The sequence below is a fragment of the Acinonyx jubatus genome, chromosome D3, assembly GCF_027475565.1.
Source record: "Acinonyx jubatus isolate Ajub_Pintada_27869175 chromosome D3, VMU_Ajub_asm_v1.0, whole genome shotgun sequence".
Classification (NCBI taxonomy): Eukaryota; Metazoa; Chordata; class Mammalia; order Carnivora; family Felidae; genus Acinonyx; species Acinonyx jubatus.
The window spans coordinates 80,981,657-80,999,761 of NC_069392.1; the positions used below are offsets into that span (position 1 = coordinate 80,981,657).

At 41.9% G+C, this 18,105-nt stretch overlaps 1 protein-coding gene across 3 annotated transcripts in view; it reads left to right on the forward strand.

The window, feature by feature from the left end:
- The first annotated feature begins 1,229 nt into the window (after positions 1–1,229).
- The window catches only part of CDH7 (cadherin 7), a 127,389-nt gene continuing 110,513 nt past the window's right edge, over positions 1,230–18,105 (forward strand). The window contains exons 1-2 of one of the 3 annotated variants that reach the window (XM_027069142.2): positions 1,230–1,893; positions 13,528–13,934. In XM_027069142.2, coding sequence (XP_026924943.1) covers positions 13,725–13,934 — 210 coding nt within the window. In that variant the 5' untranslated portion in view covers positions 1,230–1,893; positions 13,528–13,724. Of the gene's footprint in view, positions 1,894–1,950; positions 2,720–13,096; positions 13,935–18,105 lie in introns of those variants that run through there. The other 2 variants (XM_027069143.2, XM_053205889.1) reach the window with 2 other exon arrangements.

Sequence of the window (18,105 nt, forward strand, 5' to 3'; positions counted from 1 at the left end):
CATGGCCCAAGTCTGTGCGATGTCTTGATCCTACTGAATATCAATATGAAACCTTTGTTTTCCTGAGTCTTTTAGTCCAGAACAATTATAAGAATTGGTCCCATCCCAGCAACGCGTTCATAAGACAAAGCAAGGCACATGCTTGTATGGCCATCAGAAAAATGTAAAGTTCTAGATTGTATGGTATTAGCCAGAATAATTAAGGATTTTAATACAGGAAAAAAAAAAAAAAACAACATGTCAAAGGCCTCAAAGATGAAGCCCATGTTTAATGTCTGGGTACCTGGAAATTGATAATGCCCTTGACAGAGAAGAGGATACTGGGGCAATCCAGTATTCAGATAGGTCTGTTCTGGACATCCTGAGTTTGGGCGATGACAGACAGTTGAGTGGAAGTGAACTATGAAATGGCCATCCAAGCGGGCCTGGACTTGGGGAGGTTTCGGGTGGGAGCTCGAACTTTAAAAATGAAGCAATGTTTAGTAAACAGCAACGCTGGGCATCTGGAACTCAACAGGAGTTAAAAAAAAAAATGCTGGTGGAATTATTAGCATATAAAGACTACGAAGATGCAAGCTGAAGGGGCAGGATGGACCGGATGGGGGAGAGCCACTGTGCCTGAATGAACAGGAAAGCAGAGGGTGCTGACAAGGACAAGCCTTGCGCCCACATTCGCCGTTAAGGATGGATAAGAGAGGCAGGGCACGTTCCCCCGACAGAATAGGAAAAATGAACGCACTCAGAAAGGATCTGTTCACCTCCCGAACCCTGACGACAGAACACCTAGCCGTCAGGTGAAATCAAGCACCTGAGCCAGGAAAACAAAGTGGGCTCAACTCTCCTGGCTGCAGCGCGCTCTCCGTACAAGCCCGGATCCCCTTCCCCAGCTCCCGAGGGTCCTTCCACCCCACCCTGCGCGTAAATCGCACCCCTCAGAAGTTCTGCGTTGGAGAACGCAGCGGGGAAGAACATTTTCTGCAAGTAAAGAAAGTAGAACTAGGGCAGTCCGAGGAGATTGAAAGGGCAACACCATCACGCAAGAAAACTGTAAGTTCTGATTACTTTCATGACTTTGCCTTCATGCCTCAGGAGCTCAATTGATCACGGCTTCCACGACAGGTTGGGGGTGGGAGGGGAGGGCGCTCGGGGAAAAAAAAAAAAATTCTCAAAACTCTCCTCCAGCTTCCGCGCTCTCAGATGCAAATACCTGGCGGAGAGATGGATGGGCCGCAGCCCCTCCTACTTTCCCCGCTCCCCTTGATTTCCCCGCGAAGGACTCCATCTGTACCGAGCCGTCAGGAGGGCGCTGGAGGAGGGGTGCGCGAGTGTGCGCGCGCGTGTGTGCGCGCGTGGCGGCGGAGCGGCTTCCTCTCCAACAGCCCTCACTGGGTCTCCAGGAGGTGCCCAAGTCTCAGTGGCTCCCCGGGCCGGGGTCGCCCGGCGCCGACCGCAGGCCTCCGTTGCCGACCACCCTCACCTCCTCGCCTCCCTCCTGCGCTGGCCCGGCGCCCTCTCGTCTTCTCTCGGGCGCTCGCCCTCTCGCCCTCTCTCCGGACGCGCGCTCCCGCTGGCTCCGGACCTGGCGTCTGAGCCGCTCAGGGAGAGGCGGCCGGCCCCTTGGAGCGGGCGGCGGCGGGCCGGGGGCGCCCGCGGCCCGGGCCGGGGCAGGGGGCCCCGCGCCCCGCGGAGAGGGCTGTGATTGGAGCAGGAGCCCGCGCCCGGCCGGCCGCAGCGGGTGCCGGGCGGGCGCCGCCAGTCCGCCCCGCACGCCGAGCTGCGCGCACTGGGTCCCGAAGCGCACGCGGGCGCCCGGCCGCTGAGCGCGCGCCCTCTCGGATGCCAACAGCCGGGTCGCTGGCGCCGGACGCCGCCGGGAGGGCAGCGAGGCCCCAGGTGAGTGCGTCCGCCCGCGAGGGGCCGGGGAAGGCGCCGCCGGGCAGCAGCGCGCGCCCTCGCCGTGCGCCTCCGGGGGCCGGACTCAGCGGTGAGCGGCAGGCGGGCGGGGGGATCCGTGCGGAGTTTCCCTCGGTGTCCCCAAGTTGCCGCTGTGCGGCCGGGAGACGTGGCTCGGCGGAGCAGCACAGACGTGCGTACCGAGCCGCGGGCGCTCGGTCCCCCGAGAGCCCGAGCCGACCGCCGCCAGGGGCGGCGCGTGTTGGCGAGTTCGGGGCGAGAGCGGATCCGCGCACGCTCCCGATGAAGCGGTGAGGCCGGACTCTTGGACCGCCGTCCTCCAGGAGGGACGCGAGTGGGCCGCCGCTGACCTGGGGTGCAGGGCGGGGGGGGGGGGGCAGGTCTCCGCGCTGGCGGGGCCGCCGGCTGCGCGGCGGTCTGAGACTGGAAGGGGGTGTGCGCCGGCGTGCACGGGAGTCCTCGTAGCCGTCCACGCTGGACTCCTTTTACCTTTGGAGAAGGTGCCACTCGTCTAAGGGTGTTTTGCTCTTGCCTGTAATTAGTATTCTGCTGCGACGGTGCGTCTGCAGGGCTTGCCTCTGCTCGGCGTCCCCGCTTCCCCTCCGCCTGGCGGTACCTTAGGTTTGCGCTGGGAAAAGGGCACCCTGTTTGTCTGCGCGGTGGACGTCTTCGTGGGTGCACCTGCTACGCGGCTAGTTGCCGGTATCCAACCTCCCTGCGTGGATTAATGAGAAGGGACCTTTGGTCTGTATTGGCTTCACGTTGTAGATCGTTAACCTTTTCGGATTTCATAGATATAGTTCAGGTGAGTAAAAGATTGGCCGTGAGTTCACCCAGCCTTGGGCAGTTGAGAACTGTGAAGAAATGAAGGACTGGGTGTCTCAAGGCTTTGGAGATCTGCAGACTGAACCATGAATATACTTATGTTGCAAGAAATATCTTCCTTTTATTAGATGAGTGAAGTGAAATATCTTTAAGTAGGAGCCATCCTTCCTAATTCCTGTAACCAGACAGGTGTTCAGCAGATCATTTTCCATACAGAAGTAGATAAACAGAACTTTATGACAAGCGTACATTTAAAAGATGAGGTTCACGGCACAAAAGGACACATTTTAAAAGAGTTTAGGGGCGGTAACATCCCGTGTTTTAAAGGAAAGTTTGCATTGATTCACTGCCAGCAACATCTAAATAGTTTGTGTCTTTATAAAGACAAGTTGGTGGGCGGTGGGGGGGGGGGGGGAGAGCTAAGGAAAAAAAGTAATTACGTTAGGAGGCTTTCAGTAACTCACCAGGAATCACTTTTTTTTCCCCAAAGAGCTAGTCAGACTTTATGTTTACCCAAGCTCTTGTCTCGTTACGGTATGTGACAGGAAAATACATCAAGAATCAGTTTCTTCATTTTTAGGGCTATTTGGAATAGTATGAATGAAAATGCAAAAGAATCGAGACCACGTAGTGAAACTGACAAGTTTGTGGAAGTCTTGCTTATAGGTTAGTGTTTAATAAGGAGTGGAGTGGGGAAAGCAATTAGGTGGCCTTCAGTGTTAATAGTCTTATCTGGTAATGTCTGTGGACAGAAAAATAAAACAATAGTCAGTAGTGCAGACCATCACCCTGCAAAAAGCTGTTTCGGATTGCAGCTTTAATAAAAGGGCATTGTGTGCTTACAACGTGAGATATTATTGTAATTAAGGGCTGTGATAGGTCATTGGAATTGTGTGAACAATCAGCTGACAGGCTCACAACTCTCCTTAAGTCTACTTTTGATACAATAGCACAGAGCTTTTCCCTTTTTTATAAAAGGGGAATTGTAAAGCATCTGTATTACTGCAGTTTACCCTTGAATTGACTCTAGTTTTTAGTGTCCAATGAAAAAGACAGGGTGGGGAGCATACTGAGTTTTGGCTACTGTTCAGCCTTCCCTAGATGTAAAAAAACAACCCCACTGTGTCTCCTCAGGCATGATTTCTTTGCTGGTCTCCCTATCGTTCATCACTGTAGTTAATTTGACGGCAAAGCTGTTATAAACTTCTCTGCATAGAGTCAGATACTTTGTCACGTCTTTCAGAAATCTTTTATAAAGTAAAAGCCCATAGATTGTTTAGTGTTGTGAGTATTTATGCCTCAGTGATCTTAAGCTTCCTTGATTTCACAAGGTTTTGCATTTGTTGTGCTAGGGGTTTGTATCGTATCATGGTTCTCTCTCACACGCGCACACAAACATTTTTTTGCTTGGTTGGAAGGCTTCAGAGCCTTAGTTTAAAATGGGAGCTTCAGGAACTTCTAAAATAACTAACACGCATTAGCGTGTTGCAAAGGGATTGTGATGGGAGCTTTTCTCCTTGGCGTAAAGGAATCCATTGCTTCCAAATGGGGGGATAAAGGGGAGCTGAGGACAAGGGAAAAAGACATGTGATCAGAGTCCTGTGTGTGACCATCTCCTCAGCCTCTGACAAGCAGAGCACATTTAGCTGTAACCAGCAATACGCGAGTGCCTCCTCTGGGGATTTGCCGGTTTTGCAGAAAAGCTACCCCTGCAAACATTTTCCCCCTTGTTGTTCGCAAGACTCCTCCCTGACAGAATTATCAGTGCAAATGACTATGCAGACATCTGTCCATATATTCATCTCAGATTATACTCTAGATTTTCATTCTGGTAGAATTTCTTTTAGGTTGTTTTGCAAAATGTTTATTGAAACATGATGCCTTTAAAAAAAAAAAGAAAAAACATGCCTTTTATTGAAGTCACATACATCATACCTGGCTCAGTGTAAATGCTAAGGTAAATTACACAGTAAAAATGAGATGGCTGGGATGTTGTAGAAGCATAAAGGAAAAACACTATAAGTATATTTTCACTGTTATAATTGTACATGCATACGTATGTCATATATAACAAATAGCTCAGATGGACTGTGGGATGTCATTTTGTTTTCGTTTTAATTTGCATGGGCTTCTTCTAGTTAATTATAAACTCTTGCTCCTCTTTTCTTTTTCATTCCTTTTACCCGTGGCAAGTTATTTGTGCTTCGTTGAAATCGACTCTGTAATCCACTCAGACAAGTTTTCATTCCATGTCTGATAGCCAGATGCACGCTACAGGCTGTGTGATTCATTTCCAGGGCCCCTGCCTGAATATTTAGGCCAGTTAACGGTGGGAGGCTGTGGTCTGTGGTTGTAATGTTATCTGGCCCAGGGAGCTAATGGAGTTGATCACAGTTTCTTTACGTGAGAAGTCGCATATCACGGAGGGTCCCCAGCCTCACTAATTAAAATGTAAAAAATTATACCTTTTAAGTTAAAAAAAACAAAAAAAGAAGAGGGCTGTTTCATCAGTGTTAACATTACTGAAGCTAATCCTAAACTTTCAATGGTATATGGATAGAGAAGTTAAATGATAGTATGTTTTATAATAGAAGCTAAAGATGACAATATTAAATCTAAATAGTAAATGGCTATAGATAGGAACAGACAGTCCTTTCAAAATATAGGATTTGTAGCAACAACCAAATAACCATACATACACATCCTTACATCTTAAGATATTGAGTTGGTAGCCTGTTTCTACAACATTCAAAGAGCTATTGTTTAAACTTCAGTGGGCATCTATCGTGTCACAGTGCGGTAGGTATTCTGTGATCACCAGATTTGGAAAGGAGAGGAGATTTTAAAGTTGGATCTTCCTCAGTGTGCCTTTTGGGTAATATGGAAACGACAGTCCTAAATGGATCCGTTCCCCCTTATTCTCACTCTGCACTCATGACCCTTCTGGATAGAATAATCCTGCTTGGAGAATTCCAGCTCATGGTCCTATAAAAATTGGAATAAGATTAAACTTACTTTTCTTGGCTTTTGGAAAATATAATCTATTCCAAAGATGATACATTAGAAGGATCTTTAGTATCAGAATGAGAAATGTTTAACATTTTAAGTTTTCTGGTGTAACCAATGATGCCCAGTGCCATTAAGAACTTGTTGTGTGACCTTGGGCATTTCACTAGAATTCTGTAGATACCATTTTTCTTAGGGGGGAAAAAAAGAGGCCACCTTAGGTTTTTCTAATGTCTGTTCCAGTTTTGTGGTTCCACCACTCAAGGAACCTTCAAACATCAGGGGGAACAGAGGGTTTAGGGACTTCTTTACTTCTTTTTTTTTTCTTTTTGCACCATGAACCCTCAGGAGAGCCAGGCGATTACCTTCCTCAGCACTGAAGTGACATTCTCTCTGTCCCATAAACATTATCCTTGAAAGCTCTGCTTATGTGTGGTGGTCGGAAAATGTGGCCACAGATCTTGAAATGCTCCTTGCCCTGGATTACTTTCTGTCTATTGTGGAATTATGACATCTGCCCATTCATGAACAGGAGATTAGACTGTCTTTTCTTTCTTTTGTATTCCCTCAAATGTATTCAGTGGTTCTACTTTAAAAATAAATACAAGTAACAATGAACAAGTATTATCCTTTTTACCAAGCAGACTGCTCTAACTTTATGGACAGAGATAAGTCACAGTGAGGACCTCAGTGGTGACAGGTGGCTGCTGTCCTGGGGAAAGCAAGGGCAAAGGAAAGTCTTTTAAGAAGGCATTGGGTGAATCAGGAGGCAGTCTTTTCGTTGAATTTAAATAATGCTATTAAATGCTCAAGGACTATTTTAAAAAGGCATATTTTTTTTTGTCAGACAAAAAGGTACAAAAGAACGAATACATGGAAGGTTGTTCTTAAGGCAATGGTAATATTTTCATAGTGCCCTCTAACCACTGCTGTGAAATGGTATCATTTCCACTTTTGAGCATGTATATTGTTCTCTCTTCATAAGGATCCATTAAAAATATGTTGCTTGTCAGAATGTAGTTCCACTTTCAATCAGTCTGGGAAATGACAGTTTCTTCCCAAAAGGCCAACAGCAAGATTTTAAAAATTTTTGTTAATGTTACAACTGTGATTTCTGGTACTGTTATGTTTTGTAGATTAGCGAGCAAAACATCTTAGGGAATATCAGTTAGAGTCGAGAGATGTTGGACAGTCATCCATTATGGATTTTTCGCATTCTCACTGATTATTTTCTGTCAAGTACACGGAGTCCTCGAATGTCATTCTTACCACCATTTTTCTAGAAAATGCAAGTAAGAATTTACTTTGGGGATATAATTGTGAACATAATTGTGAACTGTACCTGTTTTTAAAGGAGAGGCACAAGTTGTTCGAATCTTCATTAACTTACCAGGAGATAAGAAATTATGTGTTCATGTGGTATATAGCCAGTACATTTCAAAATAGTTTCAGACCCGTGTGTGATGCAGCTCCAGACACAGCGAGCATGAGTGTCTGTCCCTTGCTTGTCATTTAGAGAAACTGTTGATAGTATTTAACTGAGCTAAGCCATCGGTTACTTATATTGAGCTGCAAAGAGAATATTCCACCCTAACTTTGCCACAGAACCTAAAATACGAATATGTTTCCCTTTAACATAACTGATCATCCTCTTTCGTAGCTCAAGTTATTTCTAGAAGGCATGTAGCACTTGGAGAGACGCAGTTTAGCATGTATAAGTTAATTGGTAATCAGGCATGTGTTTAAAACTACTCTTGTGTTTGTATGTTAATGTGACTGGCTGAATACGATACATTTCATGCTATTTGTCATGCTTTTCGCATGTTGCCTGTAATTTAGATGGAGCAGGTCCTGGCAGATTTATGCTTTTGCTGATTAGCACTTGGGATGCTGATGCATACAAAATATTTTTTTGTTGTTATGGGATTTTTAGTCCTTGTGTTTAGGTATGAACCAAACATTGTTTTGAGCCTATGATAGTCACTTGCTCTGATTTTGAAAAGTGGCTTCCCCGAGATGTTAAGTGGAGCAGAAAATGCAAGAAAATTTTATACTAATGAATTTGTTTGGGTAAAATAATAGGAGCTATTAAGGTTAAGTGAATAATAAACCATCTACTTGGAAATAATTCTTTGCCACTTAGTTGAACAAAAATAATTGGAACAAAAAAGTAGCACAGTAAAAGTGGTGTCAGGTCAAATAGATGATGTTGATGTAGTAAATAACTACTTGACTGATCCTTACCACGGACCTTTTTTTCTTTTCTTTTTTCCTTTTTGCTTCCATCCACTTAAAATTTCCTTTTGGAGGTTCTCTCTTCTGTTATTTTGATTAAGGTGTGTTGTGTTGATCCCACTATTATGATTTTCATGTGCTTTTAGTTTGGCAGAAAAAAAAGTTATATGTTAAAAAATACGAGTTTTATTTTCTGATAGGGATTGCATTCAGTGTGTAGATTGCTTTGGGTAGTACATTTTAGCAATATTTGTCCTTCTAGTCCGTGGGCAGGGAATGTCTTTCCATTTCTTTGTCTCCTCTGGAGTTTCTTTCATCAGTGTTTTATAGTTTTCAGGAAACAGGCCTTTCGCCTCTTTGCCAAGTTAGGTTTTTTCCTAGGATATTGGATGGTTTTTGGTGCAATTGTAAGTGGGCTTCATCCCTTACAAGTTTTAGCTTTAAAATGTCAAGAGGAAAACATTTTAAACCTTACTCAGATATGTGTGTGTGTGTAATCTAAAATTTAATGTATATATATGTATATCTTAAATTTTAGATTATATATATTAGATATATATGCATACATTAAATTTTAAATTACCAGTCCGGTAGCAGCCACTACTGTCTTTCAAACATTGATTGGCTCCTATTCAGTTCTTTTCTCCTTAGGTAGAACCTGTTGTTTTTCTCCCCACAGCTATAATGCTACCCATTTGTAACTGTCTGGAAGTTGACATAGATCTGTGGAAGTTACCTAAAGTGTGTACATATCCCAACACATCGTTGTTCTGCACTGTCTTTCTTTCTGAGCCAGCAATAGTGAACAGGTCAGCCCTCCAGACCTCCAGTGGGTCACCGCCCCAAGCTTTCCCACGAAAGACATAATGACACATAACGCCGCTTGGATGCAGGGGTCTCTGCTTGTTTCTGATGGGGCTTTCCCTCTGTTAATGGGGACTGTTTCTGATGGGGAAACAGTGGGGACTGTTTCCCTCTGTTAATGGGGACTGTTCCCTTGTTTCTGATGGGACTTTCCCTCTGTTAATATGAAACTCAGGAGGCAGAAAGAAGGGAAAAAAACCAGAGGGATGGAGACCTAACTAGGCAGGGTGCAGGGTTTTGCTTTGGGGCACAGATTTGTGAGTCCGAATTTAACCTTTTGTGAGAAATGGCAACAATTGTGATTGGTTGTGTGCTCAAATTCATTTAAATGTAAAAAACAATGTTATTGGGGTGCCTCTCTAAGTGCGGACACTTGTGGGATGATAGGAAGCCTATTTGCAGTAGGGAATCTCAAGTTCATGCTTTGAAGACTTCTCTTTGAAGATCATGAATAACGGAAGGTTTTTCATAATGCTTCAGAGCCTATCATTTCCTTCATGAACTCTCAGGTCAGGTCAGGATTAGTTGGGTTGACCCGCTGTACTGGTCTTTACCTTGAAAACCAGATCTGGTTGTAAAGGAAGGCAAGGATTTGGGGAAGCCTCATGATGAAGGGTCATCTGCCCTGTGACTTTCCCCCTGCTGTTGTCAGTTGTTCATTCCAGGCAGAGTTATTAGTCACTGTCAACAATGTTGATCAACAATGAATCTCCCCTACTCCAATCACAATCATTCACATGGGAGATTCTGACTATATGAGTGCATTTCACAGAGGGTATTGTAGAATCATTTATCTGCTTCATAAAAATGAGAATTTTATCCTCCAGTAATGTACACGAAGTCCGTTAAAATATTCTTGTACGCTATTAAAGACCTTTAAAGAAAGATAAATGAAATTTGGGTCAAGAGCCTTCAACTACTGCAGAAAAATATGATGGACTTTTTTTTTTTTTCCCAAAGTGATTTTGAGTCATAAACATGGAAGAGTTACCAAGGAATTTATATATTGACTTACATGGTTAATTTCCCATATTAAAAACATGAAGTTGATCGTAATGAAAAGAAAATTTGTAAATATGTTCTCAGTGTCAATTGCGTGTGTCTACTTCTGTTCTAGATACTAGGGTGGGTCTTCCTGTTCACCAAGGTTTTTATTAATCACTGCTTTTAAAACACTTGGTTTTAAATAGGAAAATACAGATCTCCGGTCTCTTTCACAAATATTAACCCAGTGACTATAAAGTAACCCATGGTGTGTTTTGTAACTCACTGCTTTTGTATGTTCTGGCTCGTTTGGTAATTTCACAGTCTTGGGTGGAAGAGAAAAGATCTTCAAGAGGCAAGAAGAGTAATTTAAACATCTCATGTTAAAATTCCTGCTAAATTTCATAAATGTAAAAAAAATGCTTTTATATTCCTATGGCTTTCTTATATCCTTCTGCCCTTTCATTAACAATGTGTGCTTTTTCACAGCTTAAAAAAGGCCAGCAAAACCATTTCTATATAATTGTCAAAAGCAGAGAAGTGACATCTGTTAAAAAAAAAAAAAGACTTTATAATTTAGTTCATCTCCCTCATTTTGCAAATGTGGAAAATGAAATCCCAGAGGGATCTAAGGTCATCTAGCAAATGGTGGAGGTTTTAGGGCAAAGACCCCAGTGATCCTGTTCCTGGTCCAGATTATATTTCTTTTTCTTATTAGCGAACATTTTGAGTGAGCTCAAATCTCTCCAATTCTGATACCAGTCTTTGACGTATAAAAATCACAGAGGACATGCCTTTAGGAAAGAACGTACTGCATTCTTTTTTTAAAAGTATTTTGGTGCCATTGTCCATATTCATCTAGATTTTTGGGTTCATGATTCATATGGTTCTCTGGCGGTGACTCGACCTATCGAGAGTGTTTTCATTCAGTGTAAGAGTTGTCTAAAACACCTTCCTATAAAGAACATTAACATGAAAACTAACATTACTTCACAAACTAACTTTAACATAACCAGTATCAAACTAAAAAATACCATCACAATAATAGATAATAACCCCAACAGCTTTTTTTTTTTTTTAAGGCTGTTAGTTGCATCAGGGATCATCCTTAGTTTTTCATGATTTGCTTATTTAATCCTATGAAGTAGATGCAGTTGTTATCTGTTTTGTAAGTTAGAGGCTTACGGCTTCCTCTCCGGAACGTATGTTAGAATTGAAATAACGTGTCCAAGGCTGCATAGCTAAGACAGGGCAGACTCGGAATTCGAATCCTTCTCTGGTGCAGGTGCCCACACTTTTTCTGGGTGTATAATTTTAATAACTCCCCACATACTGGATTCCATTTGCCACTCAGGTTCTTAGAAGTTGGATGTATTTAGGGGCGCCTGGGTGGCTCATTCGGTTGGGCATCCGACTTCAGCTCAAGTTGTGATCTCACGGCTTGTGAGTTCAAGCCCCGTGTCGGGCTCTGTGCTGACAGCTCAGGGCCTGGAGCCTGCTTCGGATTCTGTGTCTCCCTCTCTCTCCGCCCCTTCCCAACCTATTCTCTGTCTCTGTGTCTCCCTCTCTGAAGAATAAATAAAACAGTAAAAAATTTTAAAAATAAAGTTGAATGCATTTCACCGTGTAACTGTTCTCAAGTTCACTTGAACCATAAAGTGGCCTTAATATAACTTAACTAAACTATGATACCTTAAAAAAAATTGTCTTCGGGACCAAAGTATTTATCTCCTTGTTTTTCTGAGAAAACACATTCTCTCTTGAGGAAGTAGAGCAGCGAAACCGGAATATTCTTTGGCCCCAGATCTCCTAAGCTCGACAGTCCTGTGACCACACTTTAACCATCCCCCTCCGCCCCGGAACATGGTTTTTTGCCACTGGCATGAAGGGAACCACATGACCTTGGCCCTCCCCATGATGACAGCCATTCCCACAAAAGCCACTCAGTATGAGTTCCTGGCTCATCGTAGACTAGTCCATACTAGTTTCTGTTTCCCAGCAAAGAAAGAAACACCTATGTGCCTTCTTTAACTACAGATAACCTGTGTCTCAGGTGGGTTAGCTCAGACCTCCCTGCAGTGAACTTTCCGCCTGATGGGGGAGTGTGGTGGCTCCATGGGAATACAAAGATACGACCCCACCTTACTTCTTGTTTATAATTCTAAGTCTTAGAACAACTAACCCTTCCAGAGTGATTTCTAAATGGACCAGATTCCTTTTTGATGCTGAGATGACCGATCTGGATTTTAGGAGAAGGTGTTCATTGCCCAGGTTATGGTGAATATGCTCCAATAATAATTGGCCTATTCTGGTAGTTCTCCACATATGTCAGCTGTATGTTGGATTATTCTGCAGTGCCCTCTGGAATTCAGAAGTTGATAGACATATTTTTAACACGAATGTGTTCATTAGAACAGAGATCAAAGTGCAACCTGTTTTTACAGGTGGGTGGACTATTTTAACGTGTTTAATACATTTCATTTTTCTTCTACAAGATAAGACATTTTCCATAAGCAGACTTTACTGTCAGAAATCATCTAATGAGTTACAGACACTCTTGTTACAGGAGAGACAGGTAGAAAGATGGAAAAGCTTATAAGGTGAAGACAGTGTATTTTCTACTTTGATTGGGAACTATCTTTTGGCTTCCTGTTCCTAAAACTGTATTTTACCTCCTCTCCCTCAAAAAAAAAAAAAAAAAAAAAAAGAAAAAAGGCAAATATTAGCCTTCACCTTCATTATCCTATTGATTTATTTATAGGTAGTCGAATGAATTTACAAACCAAAGTGCAGCATAGTGATTTAAGCATTTTGCCATAAATCCTCACTCCTCTGTGTTTTGGGGTATGTTTGGAAGTTTCTCTTGTAACTGACCTTGTATCTCTTGCATCGTCAAGAATTCTGCATCCGACACAAGTGGACTTGAGAAGAAAAGTTGTTTTATTCCCATGCTGCTGCTGACGCCTTCTGGGTGCACGCTTGCTGTGAGCGGGGCTCACAAAGACAGCTGAGTCTTCAGACCCCTCTAATGATCTCTTCGTAATCCGTAAATATTTAGGCGAGAAGGCCCTACTGTGTGCACAAGCCCTGCTCTAGGATGTTCGATAAATAGCCGTGGGGTAGCAAATAACGGCCGTCCTATGGCATAACGCACCAGGCCACACAGCCGACGGGACAATAGGTTTGAAGGGTGGAAAATGGAAACCCCTGAGCTTTTCAGCTGATCGCAGTCAAATCAGAACACATCAAAACAGAATCAATCAACCGGTTTTGAACCACCTCACACCTCTTTATTTCTCTTTGCAGTTTCACAGGAGAGATTTAAGCCAGCATATGTCCTTCCCATTTGGTTAAATCCCTGCTTCGAGCAGCTTGGCTTTCATATTCTAATACCAGCGAATGAAACTGACTGTAACATAAAAGAAAGAAAAAATGGTGATAAAGGCCGGCATTAGGATGATTTCTTTAACCGACGTTGCTCCGTTTGTATTAAGTAAACCGGGTAATCCTGCATGAGCAGTCTTGGTGTGGTTTAGAAACATGGCACCAGTCGTCGTACGTCTTGACGTTCATCGTCCGTATTTTAATGATTATCAACTCCCGGTATCTGGGGAAGATCAACAGTAAGTTAGCAAATGAGAGTTGAAAGTTACGATGTATTCTGGTTGCTGACACTGGCTCTTCCTTTTGTTCTGCCAGGTACCTATTACACCATTCTTTGGCGAAGGTTATTCAGCAGTGGTGACCCCTTACAATCGAACACTCTACAAATTATTATCTCTGGACTCCCAGCTGACACCCTGCCGGAGGCAAGAGCTACTGAGCCAACTGGAACTGTGCCTTTTCTCTTGTCAAGGTTTTCTTCTTACACAGGAAAAAGGAAGAAAAAAAAAAAGATGAAGTTGGGCAAAGTGGAGCTCTGCCATTTTCTGCAGCTCGTAGCGCTTTTCCTGTGTTTCTCTGGGATGAGTCAAGCAGAGCTCTCCAGGTCCAGATCAAAGCCCTATTTGCAATCAGGGAGGTCCCGGACCAAGCGCAGCTGGGTGTGGAATCAGTTCTTTGTGCTGGAGGAATACATGGGTTCAGACCCTCTCTATGTAGGAAAGGTAGGGCATTTGGCCTTTCAAAGTCACAAATGATTATTGTGAATGTCTGCGATTGGATGGACAACTGCTCTTTTTGCTCTGGGGATGGAACACGTAAACCTGTTGCTCCTGTGAAATAGTTCGTGAAGTTTTTGGCATTAGTTCCTCTGAAAGGAGAGCCTGGGTTGGTATCCGTGCAGTGAAGCCATAATTTAGGGAGTGATGCTTTAGTCCTGCATCCAGATGAGTCCGCAGATGTCTAGTTTACCAGGATTGTGGCACACTGATAAAACTTTTATTCCCAAAATCAGAACAAGAATATTCACTGATCAATGAAGAGTGGTGGGTGCTTCTAGCCAGTCGATTTGTTTTTTAGCTTCATTTTTGGGGGTCGGTACGGTGCACACACTACCTTTATGCGTATCTTTCCTTTTCTGGTGCTTGCATTTGAAAAACTGCCAAGTGACATTATTGGGTCTGTTGTCCCTCAGTCATGAGCGGTTCTGACCCCCCTTTCCTTAGTGGTGGTCTTGTGTTGGTGGATCTGTGGTTTTGTTTTTTAGGTTTTCTTTTTGGTTAAAAAATGAATGCGAACAGAAGTCAGTTTCTAATCGACATTAGACCAAAGGTGGGGCACCTTGGGGTACATGGGTTCTGTGGCCACGTCGTCGTCGGAGCCAAATTGGGATGTTTCCCCTCCCGCCACAGATTCTTTCCCTTTGAATACTTGGGCATGGGATTTGCATCCAAAGGCTTTCTGAACTGAGGGGCTTTTGGAGAGAGCATGGCCTTTCCCCCTATCATCCTTGTATCCCATTCCCAGTCTCTAGCCTACTGCAAGTTTGATAATGTTCATATTTGTAAAGATATTTGGAATTTCTCGTTTTGGTACTGGTAAAGAGTTTCTAAGTAGAATGCACTGGCAAGATGTCTGTACATCCACATTTCTGTACTTTGCCAGTTTTATGTGTCTATTCTTGATAAAATGGAGCGTAGCACACTGATGAACTTATCTGAGAGAATTTTCAATTTTGAGTGCTTGAGGAAGAACCTTTGCCGTTTATTCCACGGATCATTGTTTCATTTGAACATACCTTAAATAAGAGTGAAACATCTGTTTTTGTTGATGAGTATCTATGTAAGTCAAGGTAATCTTCATTATGTTATTTTTCTTTTAATGCCTCTATATTTTACAAATACCGATACTATATTATAAACAAAAAGGATGAACAAGTTAAGGGTTTCCAGGGATGTGGAGTAGGATATGCCCAATTGTAGCATTTTTCTGACCTAACAAAGAATATGTAAGTACACAGAGCCATTCTGCCTTAACCAGTAGGGTACCATCATATATACTGTGCATGTACTAAATCTCTCTGTCTCAGTCTCTCTTACCCATATTCTCGTAAACGAAGTGAGAGCAGTAATCATTATGTGGTGTTATTGACGAGGAATCTAGCTTTTAATTTCATTCATTTGTAATGAATATTTAACAGATTCATCAAAGTTTGTTTTCAGTAGATAGGTGTATAAAAATCAACTAATTCATAAAGAATCAGTAGTTATTAGCTGAAATCACACTTTTATGGGAATGTAAAATTTTCTAAAGGCAACGAAAATATTCCCATTAATTGAGTTTTAAATGGAGTTGCTTGAATGAGATTGAGGTTTTGAAATCAACATTACTTAAAATTTTTAAAGTGCTCTTATTTTAACTTTTAAAGTTTTCACATCATAATTGAGAGTGCTTATATCGAAATAATCCCCTTAAGTCCATTTAGAATTCTGGAAATGCATGCCCCTAGGTTAAATTCCAAATGCACATAAAGCTACTGGGCAATGCTGATGTCATTTTTCTAAGAGAGATTGTGGGATTCCTTGATTGGTAACGTTATCTGTGCTTCTCTTTCAATTAATCAGTGACCACTGTTTAGTAGATTTTATGTGACAGGAAGCAAGTTTGTGTTTATCTCTCGCAGGCTATATCCTGGGAGTTCAGTGTTGCCATTCACAGTAAAAGAATGTCCAGGGTGGTAAATAGGTTAAAAAACTAACCAACCCATGACTGAAAAAAATACAGAAAAACAGTAAAATAATTTGAGATGGAGAGGGAATTTATAGACAAAGCATCAAAGGCTTCAAAGGAACAATTTACATTTGCTTAGGAGGAGGTGGCAGAGAACTTGAATACTTTTGGATTGTATGTATGAGATGCCAGAATGAATCTCCTTGGTTTGATGGTCTGAATAAGTAGTTATAACAACGAGTTTGACCTTGGTACATTTTCGATCACTTGGGGTATGTGGAATAAATAGATTTTCCTTTTTTTTTTTTTAACTTGAGGAAGGTAATGGGTGTGACCAAAAGTTTTCATAGGACATAGAAAATGAAAAATTATAGATGTAGACGTGGAAGAATGGAGAGACAGATGTTCATGGAAAGGAAAGAAGGAACGCAATCGTTACTTTTTCTGGATGCATATTTAACCTGTAGTAATTGGATGGGCAGACTCTTCGCCTTCCTGACACAATCCAGCTACTTAATTTGGAAAATATAAATAATGACTTTGATGAACGTGATAGTCTAGTTTGATCACATAATGGATAAATACAGTGTGTGTCAGATCGACTTCAGTTTTATTGCGGACTCTATGACTTCCTACTCATTGTGGAACTTTGGATAAATTGCCCAATATTACTAAATTTTACTAATATTATTAAAATTTACTAAATATTACTAAAATCAGCTTTAAAATGGGAATAATGAAGGGCACCTGGGTGGCTCAGTTGCTTCAGCATCTGATTCTTGATTTCAGCTCAGGTCATGATCTTGTGATCATGTGATCGAGCCTTGCGTCAGGCTCCATACTTGGGTATGTCTCTCTCTCTCTCTCTCTCTCTCTCTCTCTCTCTCTTTCTCTTTCTCTCTCAACCCCGTTTCCCCACTCATGCTCTTTCTCTGTCTCTCTCTCTCAAAATAAATAATAAACATTAAAAAAATAAAGACAGTGGGGTTAATAATACCTATAATCCAAGTGTCTTTCTGAGAATAAATGAGATCAAAATATTTGGAACATATATTAATTTAATCTAGACATTCTATTTATCTACTTTACATATACTGTTTATAAAAACAACTGCATTCCAGATGATCTATTGTGTGTCCAGGGTTGTATTTGTTATCCTTCAAGTGAAAGCAGACATCATTTTATGTACTAAATAGTACTTAAACTTTTTGCAGTCATTTAGGAGAATGGTCTGTGTAGGGTGTGCTTAGAAATACAGCACATCTTCATATTTCTTTCTGATTAGACTATGGCAAAAATATGGTTAGTAAGCGGGTGATTCTTTAAACACAGGGAATTCACATGTCAGAGAGATCGTATCTAATTCTTTAGACCTTCAAATTTGGAGACCATATTTATGGATGGTGGGCAACAAGATGTATTAAATGAAATTTGGTCATTAGGACATTGAGGCTAATGTGGTTAGAAGATGGCTGGTGCTATTATTATTATTTTAGGCAGTTTCCTGGGTTTGTGTAACATAACAAGTCAAGACCAAAGTAGAACAGTCTGTGGAAGGGGACTAGCAGTGCTTCTAGAACCCTTATCAAGAGACCTCCTTGGTACATACTTCTGGGCTGTGTTAGAATCTGACATTTACCATTAGCATCCCACTTTATTCTTGTGATACAAATTGATAAACTCATGGATCTAAATATATAGACTTAAGGAAAGAATCACTAGACATTACTGTGGCAGGACTTTTTTATTGAGGCGTAATTGATATATAACATGTATGTATGTAAATATATACACATATATACATGTGTACGTACATATGCATACGTATATATATATATATAACGTATTATACTGATATATAATATTAGTTTTAGGCTTACAGCATAATGGTTCAATATTTGTATGTATTATGAAATGTTCACTATAGTAAATCTAGTTAAAATCTGTCACCTTACACTTTACATTGCTACAATTTTATTTTTTTCTTGTAATGGGAACTTTTTAAGATTTCCCCCCTTAGGAATTTTCAGATATACAGTGGAGTGTCATTAACTATAGTCACCATGCTGTATGGAGTACTGTTTCAAAGACTAATAGTGTGCCCTTCTCTAAGAGTAGCTCTTAATTACCGTCATGACTGTTTTCTTGTCCTTTTACAGGGAGAAT